The sequence below is a fragment of the Hylaeus anthracinus genome, unplaced genomic scaffold (genome assembly GCF_026225885.1).
Source record: "Hylaeus anthracinus isolate JK02 unplaced genomic scaffold, UHH_iyHylAnth1.0_haploid 0, whole genome shotgun sequence".
Lineage (NCBI taxonomy): Eukaryota > Metazoa > Arthropoda > Insecta > Hymenoptera > Colletidae > Hylaeus > Hylaeus anthracinus.
In genome coordinates, this window is record NW_026533254.1 from 25,717,181 (window position 1) to 25,734,165 (window position 16,985).

The 16,985-nt window shown below is 42.0% G+C and overlaps 2 protein-coding genes across 6 annotated transcripts in view; one reads left to right on the plus strand and one right to left on the minus strand.

The window, feature by feature from the left end:
- LOC128895604 (plexin-B) overlaps positions 1 to 11,334 on the plus strand; it is a 13,085-nt gene extending 1,751 nt beyond the window's left edge. For 2 of the 3 annotated variants that reach the window (XM_054158334.1, XM_054158343.1), the window contains 6 exons: positions 615 to 1,200; positions 1,293 to 2,245; positions 2,629 to 3,032; positions 3,167 to 3,659; positions 4,355 to 8,113; positions 8,315 to 11,334. In XM_054158334.1, the coding sequence (XP_054014309.1) occupies positions 780 to 1,200; positions 1,293 to 2,245; positions 2,629 to 3,032; positions 3,167 to 3,659; positions 4,355 to 8,113; positions 8,315 to 8,422 (6,138 nt within the window). In that variant the 5' untranslated portion in view covers positions 615 to 779 and the 3' untranslated portion in view covers positions 8,423 to 11,334. The remainder of the gene's footprint in view (positions 1 to 614; positions 1,201 to 1,292; positions 2,246 to 2,628; positions 3,033 to 3,166; positions 3,660 to 4,354; positions 8,114 to 8,314) is intronic. The other variant, XM_054158350.1, reaches the window with a different exon arrangement.
- Positions 10,523 to 16,478, minus strand: LOC128895619 (integrator complex subunit 12-like). 3 transcript variants are annotated; one of them, XM_054158373.1, is made up of 5 exons: positions 16,049 to 16,478; positions 15,593 to 15,773; positions 14,984 to 15,352; positions 14,794 to 14,866; positions 10,523 to 14,676 (listed from the first exon to the last, which is right to left on the minus strand). In XM_054158373.1, the coding sequence occupies exons 2-5, from the start codon at positions 15,749 to 15,751 to the stop codon at positions 14,471 to 14,473; spliced, it is 807 nt and encodes a 268-aa protein (XP_054014348.1). In that variant the 5' UTR covers positions 15,752 to 15,773; positions 16,049 to 16,478; the 3' UTR covers positions 10,523 to 14,470. The 3 variants fall into 3 exon arrangements, with proteins under 3 accessions (XP_054014348.1, XP_054014338.1, XP_054014356.1); XM_054158363.1 differs by having other exon boundaries at positions 16,094 to 16,477; XM_054158381.1 differs by lacking the exon at positions 16,049 to 16,478 and adding an exon at positions 15,861 to 16,029.
- Positions 16,479 to 16,985: the final 507 nt, after the last annotated feature.

Genomic DNA, 16,985 nt, shown 5'->3' on the forward strand with positions numbered 1-16,985 from the left:
GGCTTCAAAGTTAATGTAACACTTGAGCATTTGTTAAAATTGCATAATTCATTGTGGGTACAATCTGAATCATAAAGTGAATTATATCGAACGTGCAACGTACTTATCTTATAAAATAAACATAGCAAATAAATTGCTACGTAGCATCTCTACTCTTATTCGTGTAAAGTGTTGCCTTATCATTGTGTAACTACCGTTGGAAAAATTGAACTGGGCTCTAAAGTTGACATAACACTTAAGCATTTGTTAGAATTGATGACTAGGATGAAAAATGAATTTCTTTTCAACAATTTCCTATGGAATTTTGTATATTAAATTGGAATCTAAAGACTCGTTGAAAATGTATCATACAACAGTTTCAACGAGTTAGAAGTATTTACAGTCAGTGTAAAAAGTATTCGTACAGCACCCCATTTAAAATAAATGGTTCCTGTACGAATACTTATTACACTGACTGTATTTCCTATCTAAATTTGAAGTTAAACATCTAAAATGGAGACAACTAACAGATCCAGATCGGAATTCCTTGACGGATAGTTTTTCTGCAAATTTATTTTTCATTTTATCTTTAATTTTACCCTAAATTTAAACTACCTGTTGTTGAAATATTTCAGAGGTACCAGGCAATGAGCATCATGTCGGTGCCTGGACACGTATACAGCTGGTAGTACCGATTGGATACTGGCTTTCCACCAGCGGGACTCAGACCCTTGTTATACCTTCTACGCTTCCTACCCTAGACTCGTACACGCACAAACGCGCACGCATAGCGTGTGCGCATGTGCTTTGTCAACTCTCGCCTGCACAACATGAGATTCTTGGGATTTGAATCATTTCCCACTTCGCCCGCTGTGTCGTCGTCTCCTAAGCTGCCACTGCCGTCCCAGCGCGTATCCCTTTCATCCATGTCTGTTGCCACCTGGTTCTTGGTGGTATTGGTAACTGCAGCCATAGATACGCCAACTAGTACCGCTCCACCTGTGCCAGAAAACAGATCTCAGCACGTAGTAACACAGTTTCCTGCGGGGGATGGCCAACGATATGGATTTTATCCTCTAGATCCTAATACAACGAGAGAAGGTGCCCTCCGATTCAATCACCTCACCATAGACCCTGTTACGGGACGATTGTACGCAGGTGCCATCAACAGACTTTTACAGTTGGATTCTAACCTCAGACTGGAAGAATATGTTTCTACAGGTTAGCCATCGGTTCACACTTTTATATTTACATTTCGTAGAAAAGTTTCGTGGGAAAGTGAGAAAATAATTATCCTTGATCGTCGTTTTCAGGACCAAGACTGGATAATCCTCAGTGTCACGCGACAGGCTGTTCCAGAGACATAGCAACATCTCTCATGGACAATGTAAACAAACTACTGGTCGCCGACCTCGAATCACAAACGTTGATCGCTTGTGGCTCTCTCCTCCAAGGTGCTTGCGAAAAGTACAAAATGTCGAATATATCCATCAAGCCGGAATTCATTCCCTACAGCATAGCAGCCAACGACGAAAATTCCTCGACGTACGCGTTCATAGGACCCGAAAGATACAACGCATGGGGACAAACGAATATTTTGTACGTCGGCACCACGTTCACCAACAGGGGAGAGTACAGGCACGACGTGCCAGCCATTTCCAGCAGAAATCTTCACAATTTAAAAGTCGCCGAATACATGTTCAACAAACAGCCGGTCGTGTACATCGACGTGAAGTATCGGGATCACTTTCTGGTGAAATACGTGTACGGTTTCAACGCGAACGACTACGCGTATTTCGTGCTGGTGCAAAAGCAATCCTATCTCCCCGAACAAGAGGAATTGGGTTACACATCGAGATTGGCTAGAAGTTGCATAAGCGACCCGAATTACGACAGTTACACGGAAGTGACGCTGCAATGCACCATCGACACGGGAGACGGAAAGCAACATTCTTATAATTTAGTGCAAGACGCGAAAGTAGCGCCCGCTGGAAGCGACATAGCGATGCAACTCGGTATCTCCGTCGGCGATCCCATCTTCGTCACCGTGTTCTCGCCGAGTAGAGGCATCACGAACGAACCGCTGAACCGCTCCGCGGTCTGCGTGTACAGTTTACAAGACATCGAAACAAAGTTTAACGAAAATATTCACATGTGTTTTAACGGTAGCACCAAGTATAGAAACATGGGCTACGTCAGCGGTCCTATACAAGACGGAAAGTGTCCCACAGCAGGAGTAAGTCTAAAGTCTGACATATTTTCTCATGTATGGAACATTGTACGTCTACGAGACGGAGTGACACGCTTAAAGAGTCGCTCTCCATACGCTCTTCGATTTTAAATCGAATTTTTCGGATTTTTTCGCCAAGCGCCGGATACTTGACACTAAACCTATCGATATTTATTCGCGACCGGTCTTAAAGGCACACTTTTCGATTGCAAAGATATTTGACGTGATTTTAAATTTCAATAATCCATGGAACAATTGTATAGAATCTTTATATTGTATATAAGAACTGTACACAAAAGTTGGGTTCGGTATTAACAAGTAACAAAATTGACCAAGTACCAGATTGTCTCTTTAAGTGGCTCACTCTGTATACATCTTTCAATGTACATTTTAAATCATACCTCGATTTTTCTCTCCAGACGACAGGCAACATTTTGAACTTCTGCGAGGTTGGCTTGAAGATCTCCGGAATGTCGCCCATCGTTGGACAAGCGATTTTACATTTTCCCGACGAGTTCGTCACCTCCGTAACGATAGCCAACACCGAGAGTCACACCGTGGCGTTTCTGGGAACCAACGACGGGGTCCTCAAGAAAGTTTTGCTCTCCGGAACCGAAGCGTTCGTGTACGAGAGCATCGTGATCGACGAAGGGAACCGATTGATGCCCGACAGTCTAATTTCACCGGACGGGGAGTACATTTACGTTTTGTCGAATTCGAAAATTTCCAAAGTTCAGGTCGAGCATTGCAGCAGCTACACGAACTGCAGCAGTTGCCTCGACGCGAAGGACCCTTATTGCGGATGGTGTTCGTTGGAGAAAAGGTAATATTTCACGTTATTATCTTCAAAAAGAAAAAAATAAAAGAAATGAAATTGGGACACTCTGTATAGAATCTCTCTGTTAATTCTTAATCGCTTCTTGATCACATTAATTATTCCACGCTATTCGTTTTTAGATGTACGGTTAGAGGCGACTGTCAAAAGGCGAGTCACAGCAGTCCAAGATGGCTGTCTCTGGGCACGGGTCAGCAGTGCATCGACTTCGAGCAAGTTCTTCCGGATCGTATGCCTATAAACCAAATGACCACGGTCCATTTGACGATCAGAACTCTGCCCGAATTACCAGCCGGCGCTAATTACAAATGCGTTTTCGGCAACGCGGAGCCCATAGACGCGTTAATGACCGGCTTCGGGTTGTCGTGTCCCACGCCGCCCGTTTCAGAGAGATCCGGTATACCGGAAGGCGCCGATCACGTTCTCGTACCGCTCTCCGTTCGCTCCAGCGAAACCAACAAGGACTTCGTTTCGCGAAACTTTGCGTTCTTCGATTGCTCCAGGCACACCGTGTGCACGGAGTGCGTGAAATCGCAGTGGGCGTGCAGCTGGTGCGTTTACGACAACAAATGCACGCACAACACGAGCTGCCAGGGTATTATTTCCGGAGAAAACGTGAGTATACGTAATAATCAGGTTTCGCTACCTTAAATACATATATAGATGTAAAAAAATTCGAATCCAAGTTGAGAGGAAACGAGTGTTACATATTAACACTTTCGCTGCGGATGACGCACATGTCCAACGGAAAATATATATGGTTGTTTTTATTATTTCTGTTCGGCAATCATATATAAAATAAGTTACTACAAATATATGTGTAAGTCCCAAATTCTGAGACTTCGAAGGATTTCAGAATTAATGGTTAAATCAACATATGTTTGATGCAGTAACAAGCTGGTTTAAAAACAATATGTACAAGTTAATAACATACAATCATTAACGTTTATAATAAGTAATGCTTAAATCTAACCTGAATCAATACAATTGTCGATAGCTATACCTTTATTTATGTTCTCACAATTCCACACGATGTGAACGGCTCGGAGTCTCGTTTCACATTCACTCTCGCTAGCAACCAACCACAAAGCCAAGCTTGACTACACTCAAGCTTACATATGTATTCCAAAATAATCATATCAGAACATTTGTAAGAAATTTGTCATAAAAACAAATACAATTGCAGCTCCCAGCGAACGGTTACTTATATTCGTCCGCAGCGAAAGTGTTAAACGCGATAATATTTCTCTAAAATTCTAAATCTTAAAATGTGTATTATGAGAAAATTAAGTGATTAATGTCATTTACAGAATCAAGCGAGCCTGGCCGCGCACGGAGCCCAGTATTGTCCGAGGTTCGTCCAGCGAAACGAGCCGCTGATGTTGCCGAACAGCGTGCCGAAGGAGATAGTGCTGGAAGTGGAGAACCTACCGCATCCTCAAGTGGGTCACAGCGGTTTCCAATGCATCGTGACGATCGAGGGGGCGAACCTGAAGGTCCAAGCCCGCGTGGACAGCAGCCGGTTGATCGTCTGTGACAAGACGGTGTACTCGTACGAGGCGGTGACGGGCGAATACGAAGCGGAGGTGACCGTCGTCTGGAACGCCAATCACCACGTCGACAAGACCACCATCATCCTGTACAAGTGCGAGGTGTTGGGTTCCCATCGCGAGCACGCCGACTGTTCGCTCTGCGTGACGAGGGACGCGCGTTTCGAATGTACCTGGTGCGGCAATAGTTGCGTGTATCGACACTCCTGCTTGCACTCGCCGTTCACCGAATGCCCGAAGCCTAGAATAGACATGATAAAGCCTCTGAGTGGACCGATCGAAGGCGGAACGCTGGTGACCATCGAGGGGAGCAATTTAGGATTGAAGGAGACCGACGTGGGTGGAAAGATCCACATCGGCAAGACTCCGTGCACTCTGGTCGACTACGAGGTGTCCGTCCGCATCGTCTGCCGCACCGGACGCCACGAAGCCACCGACACGGCCTCCGTCGTGGTCGGCAACGACGCCGGTTACACGGAGAGCGCCGTTCTGTTCAATTACAAAGACATACGGCTGTCTGGCGTGTATCCGTCGGTCGGTCCTCAGAGCGGTGGCACGCAGCTCGCCATCACCGGTATGTTCCTGAACATCGGTAGCACCATCTCGGCTTACTTGGACGAGCTACCGTGCCACGTGAACGCCACTCAAGCCAGCAGCACTAGGCTGACTTGCGTCACGAGCAAATCCGACCGAGAGAGAAGAATCGAAAGACTGACTCTCAGCATAGACGGGGCGAATCGCACGTTAGTTGGAAACCCATACAATTACACCCTCGACCCCACCATTATGGAGATCAAGCCACTGACTAGCTTCGCTTCCGGTGGTCGCATGATCACCGTCCACGGCACCAACTTGGACACCATTCAAAAACCGGAGATGGAGGTTTACTTCGACAACGAACCGCTACCCATCAATAGAACCGTCTGTACTGTATTAAATCCCACGCAGATGGAGTGCCCGAGTCCAAGCGTCGCCAAGCGGTTCACGACGCTTAGACGCAACGAGCGCGCAGTCGGCAGCCAGAGCACACCGGCGCAATCGCTGAAACTGAAGGACTCCCAGTTGTCTCTGAAGATAGCGTTCATCATGGACAACGTGGAGAGCGTGAGGGACTTGGAGAAGCACTTTCAGAGCCTCAGGAACCGTCTGCTGTACGTCGAGGATCCCAAGTTCTTCGCGTTCCCGCAGAACATTAAGCTGTACAAAGGCGACACGTTGGTCATCGAGGGAGAGAATTTAATTTACGCCAGCGACGAGTCCGACGTGAACGTCACCGTAGGCTCGATGCCTTGCAACGTCACTTCTCTAGCTTCCACCCAGCTGGTGTGCATCCCTCCCGAGCAACAGCCCGCCGACACGGATGAGCTCGGGATCAAAACGGAGAACGGATTGCCTTTGGTCGTGGTGCGGGTGGGCAGGAGCCTCCGGTTTCCGATCGGCTACCTGCGTTACGAGGTGATCAAGTCTTATCCGATCCCACCGGAAGCGATCGGCGGTATCGCCGCTGGCACGTTCGGTCTCGTGCTTTTGTTTGTTTTGGTATTAGTTATTTATAGGAGAAAGAGCACGCAAGCCGAGAGGGAGTACAAACGTATCCAGATACAGATGGACACGCTCGAGAGCAACGTCAGGATGGAATGCAAACAAGCGTTCGCTGAACTTCAAACCGACATGACGGACCTGACGGCGGACCTGGAGTCTTCCGGTATTCCCACCCTCGATCACAAGAACTACATCATGAAAGTATTCTTTCCCGGTGTTACCCATCATCCGATATTAAACGACCCTAGGTCGCGCAGCAACGTCTCTCGCACCAACTACGACGCGGCCATGATCCAGTTCGAGCAGCTGATCAATAACAAATATTTCGTGTTGACGTTCATCGAGACCCTGGAGGCTCAGAAAGACTTCAACATCAGGGACAAAGTGAACGTCGCGTCGCTGTTGATGGTGGTTCTGATGGGCAAGATGGAGTACGCTACCGACATACTCATGAATCTTTTGCTTAGACTGATCGAGAAAGCGGTGAACACGAAGCACCCGCAGCTGATGCTGAGGAGGACGGAGTCCGTGGTGGAGAAGATGCTTACCAATTGGATGGCGCTGTGCATGTACAATTACTTAAAAGACTACGCCGGTTCCTCTCTATTTTTACTGTTCAAGGCGATCAAGCACCAGATAGAAAAGGGCCCCGTGGACGTGATCACGCACGACGCGAGATACTCGCTGTCCGAGGAGAGGCTGCTGAGAGAGCAGATCGAGCACAGCGTCGTCACCTTACACGTCGTCCAGGACGATCTCGACGAGAAGATACAGTGCAAGGTGTTGGACTGCGACACTATAAATCAAGTAAAGTCGAAGATCCTGGACTCCCTCTACAAGAATACTCCTTTCTCGCTGAGGCCGTCCGTTCACGACGTAGATCTGGAATGGAGGCACGGCAGAGGCGGTCACTTGACGCTACAGGACGAGGATCTCACCACCAAGTGCAGCGGGGAATGGAAGAAGATAAACACGTTGGCGCACTACGGCGTGAAGGAGTCCGCGGTGATGTCGTTGATCCCTAGACAGAACGACGGTTTCTCCGTGGCGTGCAAGCCGCCCTGTCACAACTGCAAACCGTCGCATTATCATCATCAACAGCAGCCGCTTCACCATCACTCCCACCACCATCACCTCCATCGGCACGCGAATCATTGTTCGTCCACGCATCTTCCATCCACCCCCAATCACAATTTAATCAGTCCTGTAATGTACAATCACCCCGTAAGCGGTTTGTATTTCGAGTCGCAACACTCGCCGCCGATCATAACGGCCAACGGCGACGTTGAGAGCGGCCACGGCGGCAACCAACGGTTATATCATTTAGTAAGGCCTATAGAAGAGAGCCACTACCCGCCCGGTATGGGTTTCACCGGCAGCAAACACCACCACCCGGAACGAACGCACAAAGCCATACCCGAGATATTTTTAACGAGACTGCTGTCGACGAAGGGCACCGTTCAGAAATTCGTCGACGACTTCTTGAACACGATACTGACGGCGAACGAGGCGCTACCCAGCGCCGTCAAGTGGCTGTTCGACCTCCTGGACGACGCCGCCAAGCAACACGGGATCGTCGACCCCGAAGTGGCTCACGCGTGGAAATCGAACAGCCTGCCGCTCAGATTCTGGGTGAACTTTATCAAAAATCCAGACTTCATGTTCGATATCAACAAATCAACGACGGTCGACTCGAGCCTCTCCGTGATCGCGCAAACGTTCATGGACTCTTGCTCGATGACGGAGCACAGGCTGGGAAAGGACTCGCCCTCCAACAAGTTGCTCTTCGCTAAAGACATACCCCACTATCGAGAGAAAGTCGGTCGCTTTTACACGGATGTACAGAGACTGCCGCAAATCACCGACCAGGAAATGTCTAGCGCCATGCAACAGTTGAGTGCGTCGCACGCGAACGAGTTCGACGTGATCGCGGCACTCAAGGAACTTTACATCTACGTCAGCAAGTATTACGAACAAGTAAGTAACATTGAAAGTATTGAAACAGAAACCCTGGCTCGGCCGACGTAATCTGTTCAATGTAATCATTATTCCTGTAAGCGAATCATAATTTTAGAATCTTTTCACCATCTTTTGAGAATCCTTTGACTATCTTTTGACCATCTTTTGAGCATCTTTTCAGGATCTGTTCAGGGATTAAATGTATGCACGTGTTCGCAGATTCTCGAGGCCTTGGAGACAGACGCGGGCTGTCGCAAATTACACCTAGCCCACAGGCTAGAAAACGTAGCGTGCACGCTCGAGGGCGAAGAAACCAGTGCCTGCTGACACAACCTCCTCGTCGCCATCCCAGGACCCGTCAATCTCTCCAGAAACACTGACTAGTGCCTCCACTTCATGCATCAGATACACCTCGTTACATATGTACAAATCTACACACCATGTGAATAACAATGCCGTAAATACGCGCGATTTCGTTAAGGCTAGTCAGGCGATAGTTTTACAGGATCAATCAGTCCTGGTGTAGCGTTTTTGCGTCTCTATGTCATGGCCGTATCGAAATACGCTCGTGCACACGTACAGATATCAGCGAACAGAAAATAGACGCGACTCTAACCCTTAAACCTGAATCTCTTTTTATTAGTATTCATAATATTCGTTTATTTTAGTATATATATATATATTTGTATTGAATTGCAAAGAAGCGACGAAAGGAAGAGAATACTTGATTGTTTCTTGGAAAATCGAAGGAATCGTGTTTCCTTTAGCCAAGTATTTATCGCGTGCACGTTTAAGGATTCGAGAATGCAAATTCTTCTTACTTCTTATTATTTAAAATGTAAAAGAGAAACGATAAAGTGAATTCGATTTTTTGTTGGCCGAATGTCTCTACGTGTATACGTAAATACGGAACACATACATAACGTAAAAAAAAAGAAGAAAAAAAAAGAGGAAAGATAACGTGCATAAAAGTAAGTGAGAAAGCCATAGTGTCCACCAGACTGTTTGTACGAAAGCGTACGGCAGCGAGTAGTCTGTGATCCGAGCACGAGTGGCTATGCCTACTATCTTCATTACGATATATAATTATTAATATGTTATATATTATATATATATATACATAAAAAATATATATAAAGCAAAGATCACGCAACATACACCTCCACGGATTGTAGTGAGCTAGTTAGAGAGGGTCTATATATGTATTATAAGTTGGGGTGAAAGAACCCTTTCAGAGAGAATAAGAGATAATATTAAATTAAGGCAATTAAAGTAACGTTAAACAAAGGAAAGAATTGAGGAATTAAGAATTACGAGAGCAGTTCGGACTACTCTAGGCCTATCTACGTATGTTCGGTACGTAAAACAAAAAGAAAAAGAAAGAAACAAATTACCGATTCAGTACGTTTGTCCTTTTTCTTTTTCTTTTTTTTTTCTTTTTTAGTCTATTTCTATTCGCTTTACGCAATTACACGTATAAGTACGACCGTTGCTCTATGATTTCCGAGGCCACTATGTGGATCATATAACGACTTTTACGACTATTTTACGAATTATATTATACTTATTATTGCTCTTATTATCGATAAGTTGTATTATTATCTATATAGGTACGATTATCGATTCGGCAGTGGTTATTGTCGTATATCGTTAAGTGCGAAACATGTGTAATAGATGCGAAAGCGGGAAACAGATCTTTTTGCATTACACGGAGAACATTTCTAGACTCTTTCGATTCTCTTTCATTTCGAGAAAATGAAAATCTCGGCGTCCGGTCTGGTTGTACCGTTTCTCTGCGATTCGGTCGATCGTCGCAAATCGAACGCATCGAAAAAAAAAAAGAAAGAAAGAAAAAAGAAAACTTAACGAAACACAACGACGAACAGTATTTTCTTCGGATTACAGCTCCGGTTTAGTTTACGTAAGACTGCCTGATTTTCAGTGTTTGCATTTCAAGGAGACGTCCCGTCGATACGTTATCGTTCCGAGCGAAAATATAAGCGTTTTCAACCATTGAATTCACTGCCCATCGCGCACTGCCAAGTTTCTCCATGCGCTTATACAAACAGACCTATTCGACGTTCGAACGAGCCACAAACGAAACCGATCGTTTGACGATTCGTAGGTCTGGGAAGTCTGGGGTCACGCTCACTCTTGTACTTAATTAACGCTCTCTTGTATTTCGACTACTCTACAGGGCCCCAGGTTTCCTCTGTCGTGACCACTAAACCTATGTATCTCTCTATTATATGTATTGTATTTATTTATATTACGACGAACAAATTAACTTTACGGGAAATTGTACGTCAATCTGTCCTATGTGATTTAGCATATTACACACATATATATATATATTTTTTTTGTTCATACGTATGTATGTATCTTGAGTATCAAGACTGTGCGTATGTTTCTACACTTCTCTTTGTACTTTATTTCTTTATCTTTTTTTTTTTTTGTACGTGCAGCAGCTGCAATTTTCTCGAGACGTTAGATTCCGCTGCTTTTATTTTGCATTTAAGTTTCTCAGTCGTACGGAACACGTATGTTACAAGACACTCCGGAGAAACTTATAAGCATTACGAACCTCGAAGCCATGTAATAATTTAATTTTTGTATACGCTATATGTTTCCAGTGTGCATTTCATGGAAAAAAAGAAAAAAAATGTTAGTTGCGAATAATTAGATAACGAATGATAACAGAACGAACGAGCCTAGGCACCCGATGAATCTTTGATTATTTATATATTCATTCTGTTATCATTTTTACGATACGCCTAGAACACGCAGTTTGTTTTTTTTTATATGTATTCAAGGTACTCGTAAGGAATTAAAAGCGACTCTCTTGTATATTGAATTTAAAAAAAGTACGCGTATTGTAAGTAACGGGGGATTATTTTGCCGAGTATTCTTATTTGTTGAACGTACTTTGTTTTATATTATTCGAAAAGCGTAAACGTATCTTCGAGCGAGTCGGATTACTTAATGTATAATACAAGGCAGACTTCTTTTTCTTTTTCTTGTTTTCATTGCAGAAAAAGAAGTAACGCTACACTTGACACCATCTCGAATAAAATAAAAATGAATATGCTGCCTGCTCGAAATTGTTAACGACTCTTCGGATAAGAACATTACGTCTAACGCGACCACGTTCGAAAGAAAGGGCAAACGAGGTGCGCGCTCTTGTGTAAGAAATGAATGTATAAAAGTAACGATGAAAACAGTGATTATATTTACAAATGCATCGAGTATATTCTTCTTCGACTTTATGTGTAGACTACAATACATACCGACTATATAGAAATTTTAGAAAATCGAGCAAAATACATGTCTTTCCAAATATTTGAACAAATTGTTCGCGCAAACGATACAGTTTTCTTTCTCTTTTAATAAATTTGTAAAATAGAATGTTCTCGCGGTTTATTCGTCTTCCTACATTGGACGTAGCTTGAGCGAAATTGCAACGGTAATATTTGTAAACAGATTTTTATCGGTACGATATCGTAGTTACGATATCGCGGATCTTGCGGCGCAAATATTTATGTTAAACGAAAGTATCGTGCAAATTATGTATCGTGTATACACAATTTAGTTGTAAATTAAAGACATCTTTTTTTTTTTTTTTCTTTTTTTTTAAATTCCATCATTAAGTTACTGTCACGCCGTGTCGCTCACGAAACCGTAGGTTAAGGAAACGTGTGAAATTTAACGAACAATTCACGGTACGAAATGTTTAAACAATCGCCGCCCTGTGTTATTCGTAAGGAGCTTAATATTGAGTTACGAGTACGCATTTTCTAATTATACTTGAAACTTGTATTAAATTAATCGCTGAAAGTGTACGCGCGTGTATATTCAGATACATACTATCCCTTAGATTGTGGATGATACTTTTTTATAGGTAGAGATACGTATGCGATCCGAAACGCTCTGTTTTCTTCTCTTTTTTTTTTTTTTTTTTTTTTTTTTTTTTTTTTTTTTTTTTTTTTTTATATTGTTGCTCGATATTTTTGTATCAGCGAAACTCGTTCGAAGAATATTTAACCTTTCGTAGGTATCTCTCTAAATACACGTTCGACCGAAGCGAATACTAAATATAATAGATACGTGAAAACGAAGCTCCTGGAATTGTAAAATTCTCTGACTTGTATTTTTTTATAAACTTAAAGGAAAACAATTTTCATTCCTAGCTAAAGCGATAATTAGCGACAGCGATACGTTGTCGAGGCACGAGACACAAACGTGAAAACCATGTAACGTCCACAATGTAAGGAACGGTTCTCTCGAGGGCGCAACGAATGTCTTTGATTTAACAATAATCGCGCATAGCGCAGATTGACGTACGCTCGCATACGTGCGCACATATTCGCATTATACATCTCGTCGCTGTTATCGGAACTCGAAAGGACGCCCGACAATTGTGTGGTACATCTTTGACGATCGTTCGTTTCGGAAGATTCGCGCGGAATCTTGTACCGGGAATAGAAAGTACGAAAGGTTCGTCACAACGCGTGACGAATACGATTCTCGACGAAACTCTGCCGACGTTTTTCCTTAAATGTACAACTCTGTACAGACTTCGTGTGAAATGCCTGCGTATCGTAGGAGAGACGAAAATATGACGACATTTAAGGAAAAAGTGCTTGCAATTTCTTATTGTAAACCAGAGATTATAACATGGAACGATTCGTCGATCGGAGAATTTGATGATTTCAGAAATTCGAATCTGTAGAGCGATATTTGAGTTAAACTAAATTTCTTGTGAATCTTGTATCTTCGAAATTGTCAAGGAAACCTTGAAACGTCGAGGTGATCTCAAATTTTATATTGTACTCGACGTCCTTCGGGCTGAGGTCACTTCAAGGTCACTTCAAGGTCACGTTCTGATACATCACGTAAATAACAACATATTGCTTCGATCTTCGACGAATCGTTCCGTATATCTGAGACTCGAGAATTCATAAAGTCAACAAATTCGCCCTGTTTCGTCGGGGCCTGCCCGACGTACGACCGCAACCGGTTAAATTCCGTAGAGACGAATCGATTAACTCGGCGTAATTTCTCGTTATTTCGTATCACGCACGACAGTTTACTCCATCCATCTGAAAAGCTTGTCAATTCCGCATTAAACGTATGTACCGTATCGTAATTAAATCGAGGAATGTTTCAGCGGTTTACGAGTCGAATTAGTATGTCATGCTTCGTAGTATAGACGAAATCCGAACGTCGTGTCGAATTAAAATTATTCTTTGTTAAGCTTCGGAAAACGATGGGGGGGATGATTCCGTTCCCTGAAAGAATAGACTCGAAGCGTATCCGTCGTCGCGGGAACACCGCGTGCATGAGAATTTATGCTAAACGTGGACGTTTTCGTTGCCACGAATCTCGAGCGCGTCTTTTCCTCGTTATGTAGCCTACAATGTGTACGTACAGTCTGCCGAAGAGCTACGGTGAACTTACAATAGCTTACAATATTTTACGATATTTTTAACAAAAATTTGTACATTTTTGGGAACTATATTTCATTACAATTTATTGTAAATTTCCCTCGCGTTCAATTTACATTCATTAGATTGATTAGATACTGAAAGCCCTCTTCGCGCATAAAACTCTCCTATTTCTTACATTTATACTCGTTACATTATACTCGTGTTAATTAGGTCACCGTATATCTTCGGCCAACGAATGCAAATTGTGTGCGATACCGCTTTACGTGTGCCGTATGAATGCGAGTCTCTAGATGTGTGTACGTGCGCGAAATGCAACCCCTGAAAAAGGTCCTCTGTAAATAGTGTTCAACCCCCCATCTCGCATATAAGTAGGTTTTAAGTAACACTCGAGAACGAAATGACTCTTGCCAAATTTTCAATGGGACGTAGGGACAAACAAATAAGCATTTGGAAAATTGCAAAAATATATTGGTATTATAAATGAATCCTCACGGTCGTGGCACCTCTTCTTGTAATACCCGAAAACTTTCTTTCGCGCGATTCTACTTCTGGCCGAAGTTAAAGGAACGACTCCTTTTCGTACAAAAAATTATATTTTTTCAGCTAAAAGTTACGATAACAAATTACATTCAGGCGATCATTCCGTGCATATTTCGTAATAAATTCGATTAAAACAATGTAAAAGGTAAAATTTGTAAGTTTCGCGTACAATCTGGTACAATCTGGAACATAGATTCTGCGCGTAGCTCGATATAAAACTGATATTATCCATCTAAATTTCATCGACTCGTTAATCGTAATTACGGCTGTTTCTTTAATTAATTAATCGCTCCACGCGTAATCCTCTCGTAAAATTGGTATTATATAATTTGTTCAAGTTCCCTCTATACCGTAAAATATTGTCAAAATATTCGTATAGCCGAGAATTTTATTCCACGCCTGACTTGATCTTGTACAGTAGCGATTTCTCCTGAGATTTTGTCGAAGACAACGTTGTTGTACTGGACGAAGAATTTTTTGAACTCGGAGCAGTACTTGTACTTCGTTTGTCCTGTTTTGCTTTCTTCATCATATCCTTTAACCTTCTGTCTGCGCTTATAATATGAATATTTGGTGTAACTTTGTTTCCGCCACCTATTGAAATAAATAAGAACAAATATGTATGCGATCTGCTCCTACGGAAGCTCACAAGTAAAATCTACTTTTTCTTAGGAAACTTTTGATAATGTTCAACGTTAACATCGAACTCACTCGCGTTAGATTTCTTTGGTTCCTTGGATTTGCTTTCTATCACTGTTTTTGGTGAACTCCTCTCTTTAGAGACCTGTAAATTAAAAGTACTTTACAGTGACTGCATTTCACTGCAACGTAACTTTCATTTCCACAAGATTCCTTAATGAAAACAAGGAGAATAATTTATAATGCGAGTGAATACACACACCTGAGACTTTGAACAATTCGAGCAATACCAGACCAATCCTGGAACATCTATTTGAGAATCTAAAATATGCGGAACGTGACATTCCTGATGGTACAAAGAATGGCACTCCGAACATTCTACCAGTCTGTTCCTCGCGCCAACGTCCATTCCTTTGCAAATAACGCACGTCAGGTCATCCTCCAATATTTCTAATGCTAACGTGTTATCAGTCTGTATAACATCAGGCGGCGTGTCGCGCGTCGGTAGATTCACAGGGGAACTGTTTTTACTCGACTTGCTCGAATGTTTGGAAGAAGATCCGGAGCTTTTGCTCTTTTTACCACTGCTGCTGCTGCTGTGATCGCTCAGCACCGGTTCCTCCATCATATACTGTAATACAGAACATTCGAGGAATCAAATTTTCGAAATTATACGACAACAACTTTGCATACAGAGGAAACAAGTATCAGATATCTTTTTACGTGAACAAAATCTTCTATGCTTCGTAAGTGTCCTGATATCAGAACTAACTCTGTAAGTACAATATTTTTAATCAATATAAATCGATTACATTCTCTTCTTGGTAACCCTGTGTACTGCTTTGAATTTAACTCGATGTTATTCGATTACCTTTTTATGTAATACGTTCGATAACATTTTAGACGGTCCATATTTTTGCTTGATGGCTTCGTCTAGGAGCACACGTAGCTGTTCCGCAGAGTCTTTATTAGTGGAATGTAAAAGGTGCAAACCTTGCATAAATTGAGGATCTAAATCCAACTGCGACATGGTACAGTCGGCTTGTTTTAATCTATAACATGAAAAAATTTGTATACAAAAAGTTCTGCCGTAGTATATACGTTTATAAATCTTTTGTTACAACAAATGTTTTTTGTACTTGTATTATGTAAAACATGCTTAAGCAACGAACTGCGACAATAGATGACATTAGATTGTAGGTTATATTTGTCTATTATTGCAACATCTCGTTTAAAACATCTGTAACTACTTATATGGCATATTTGATGACACGTTACAATGAATTGACGAATACTGTGGAATACTGTTCTGAGATTGCGAACTTACAAATTTATTAAAGAGATAATGCGTGATTATCCGTGGTATATTTACCTATCACTTTATTTATTATATTTAACTGTTACATGCGATACGTTGCAATCAAAAACATTGCACGTATTAAAATTACGAATTACAAACTCTCTTGGTGTGTAAAAATCGACGAATGTTAATAAAGTTTCGTTCGAATGTATTTAGATTTAAGATACCCAGTCTTCGAATGATATATAACACATTCGAATACGCGATACAAAGAATTTTTATTCGACTCGAATGGAATGGATGATAAAATTATAACGGATCACGGGAATCTAGGCTTTTTAATATCATATTCCATATTCAATCAACGCCCACGCCGTGTCCATTATTTTACATAATATGGGACAAAACGATAGGATAGGAATGATAGATTTATATTAGTATGTTTCTCTTCCAACAACAAAATTGTAATAAAATGTACATTTTATTCATCGTACATGTTTGGTACGAATGAATGCATTCGAGAAGATGAGTATGTAAACAAATACATATTCCATTTAAAACAAAAAAAGGATCGTTGTGTACAAAGAATTATGTTATAAAAGGAGTACCAATCGGTACCATCGGTGGAAAAAGGCCCATATTTCTAGAGAAAATAGTTCTTTCTACCTTACATAGTACTAAATGGACTATTTTATATCGACAATAACGATAGAAATATTATTGTAAAAGAATAAGGCGCCATACAAAAAGGTCCAAAATCGCAGATTAGGATTGGATAATATAAATATAAAGGATTAATGTTAAAGACCCCAGAAGCTCTAAATTAATGAGTTCTGTAAAACAATGGAATGTTACGGACAATGTGAAACATTTTTATGTAAAACATGATTTATTTAACAATATTACAATTGAATTTGTCAACTACGCATTTGAATCGAACAAAGAAAGAAAATGATAGTGCTGC

Excerpts from the sequence above, each read along its gene's own strand:
- LOC128895619 (XM_054158373.1), bottom strand. The coding sequence starts at position 15,751 with ATGTCGCAGTTGGATTTAGATCCTCAATTTATGCAAGGTTTGCACCTT. Across the intron at positions 15,353-15,592 it reads CGAACGTATTACATAAAAAG|TATATGATGGAGGAACCGGT; the intron begins GTAATCGAATAA and ends TCTGTATTACAG. Across the intron at positions 14,867-14,983 it reads CGAATTGTTCAAAGTCTCAG|GTCTCTAAAGAGAGGAGTTC; the intron begins GTGTGTGTATTC and ends TTTAATTTACAG.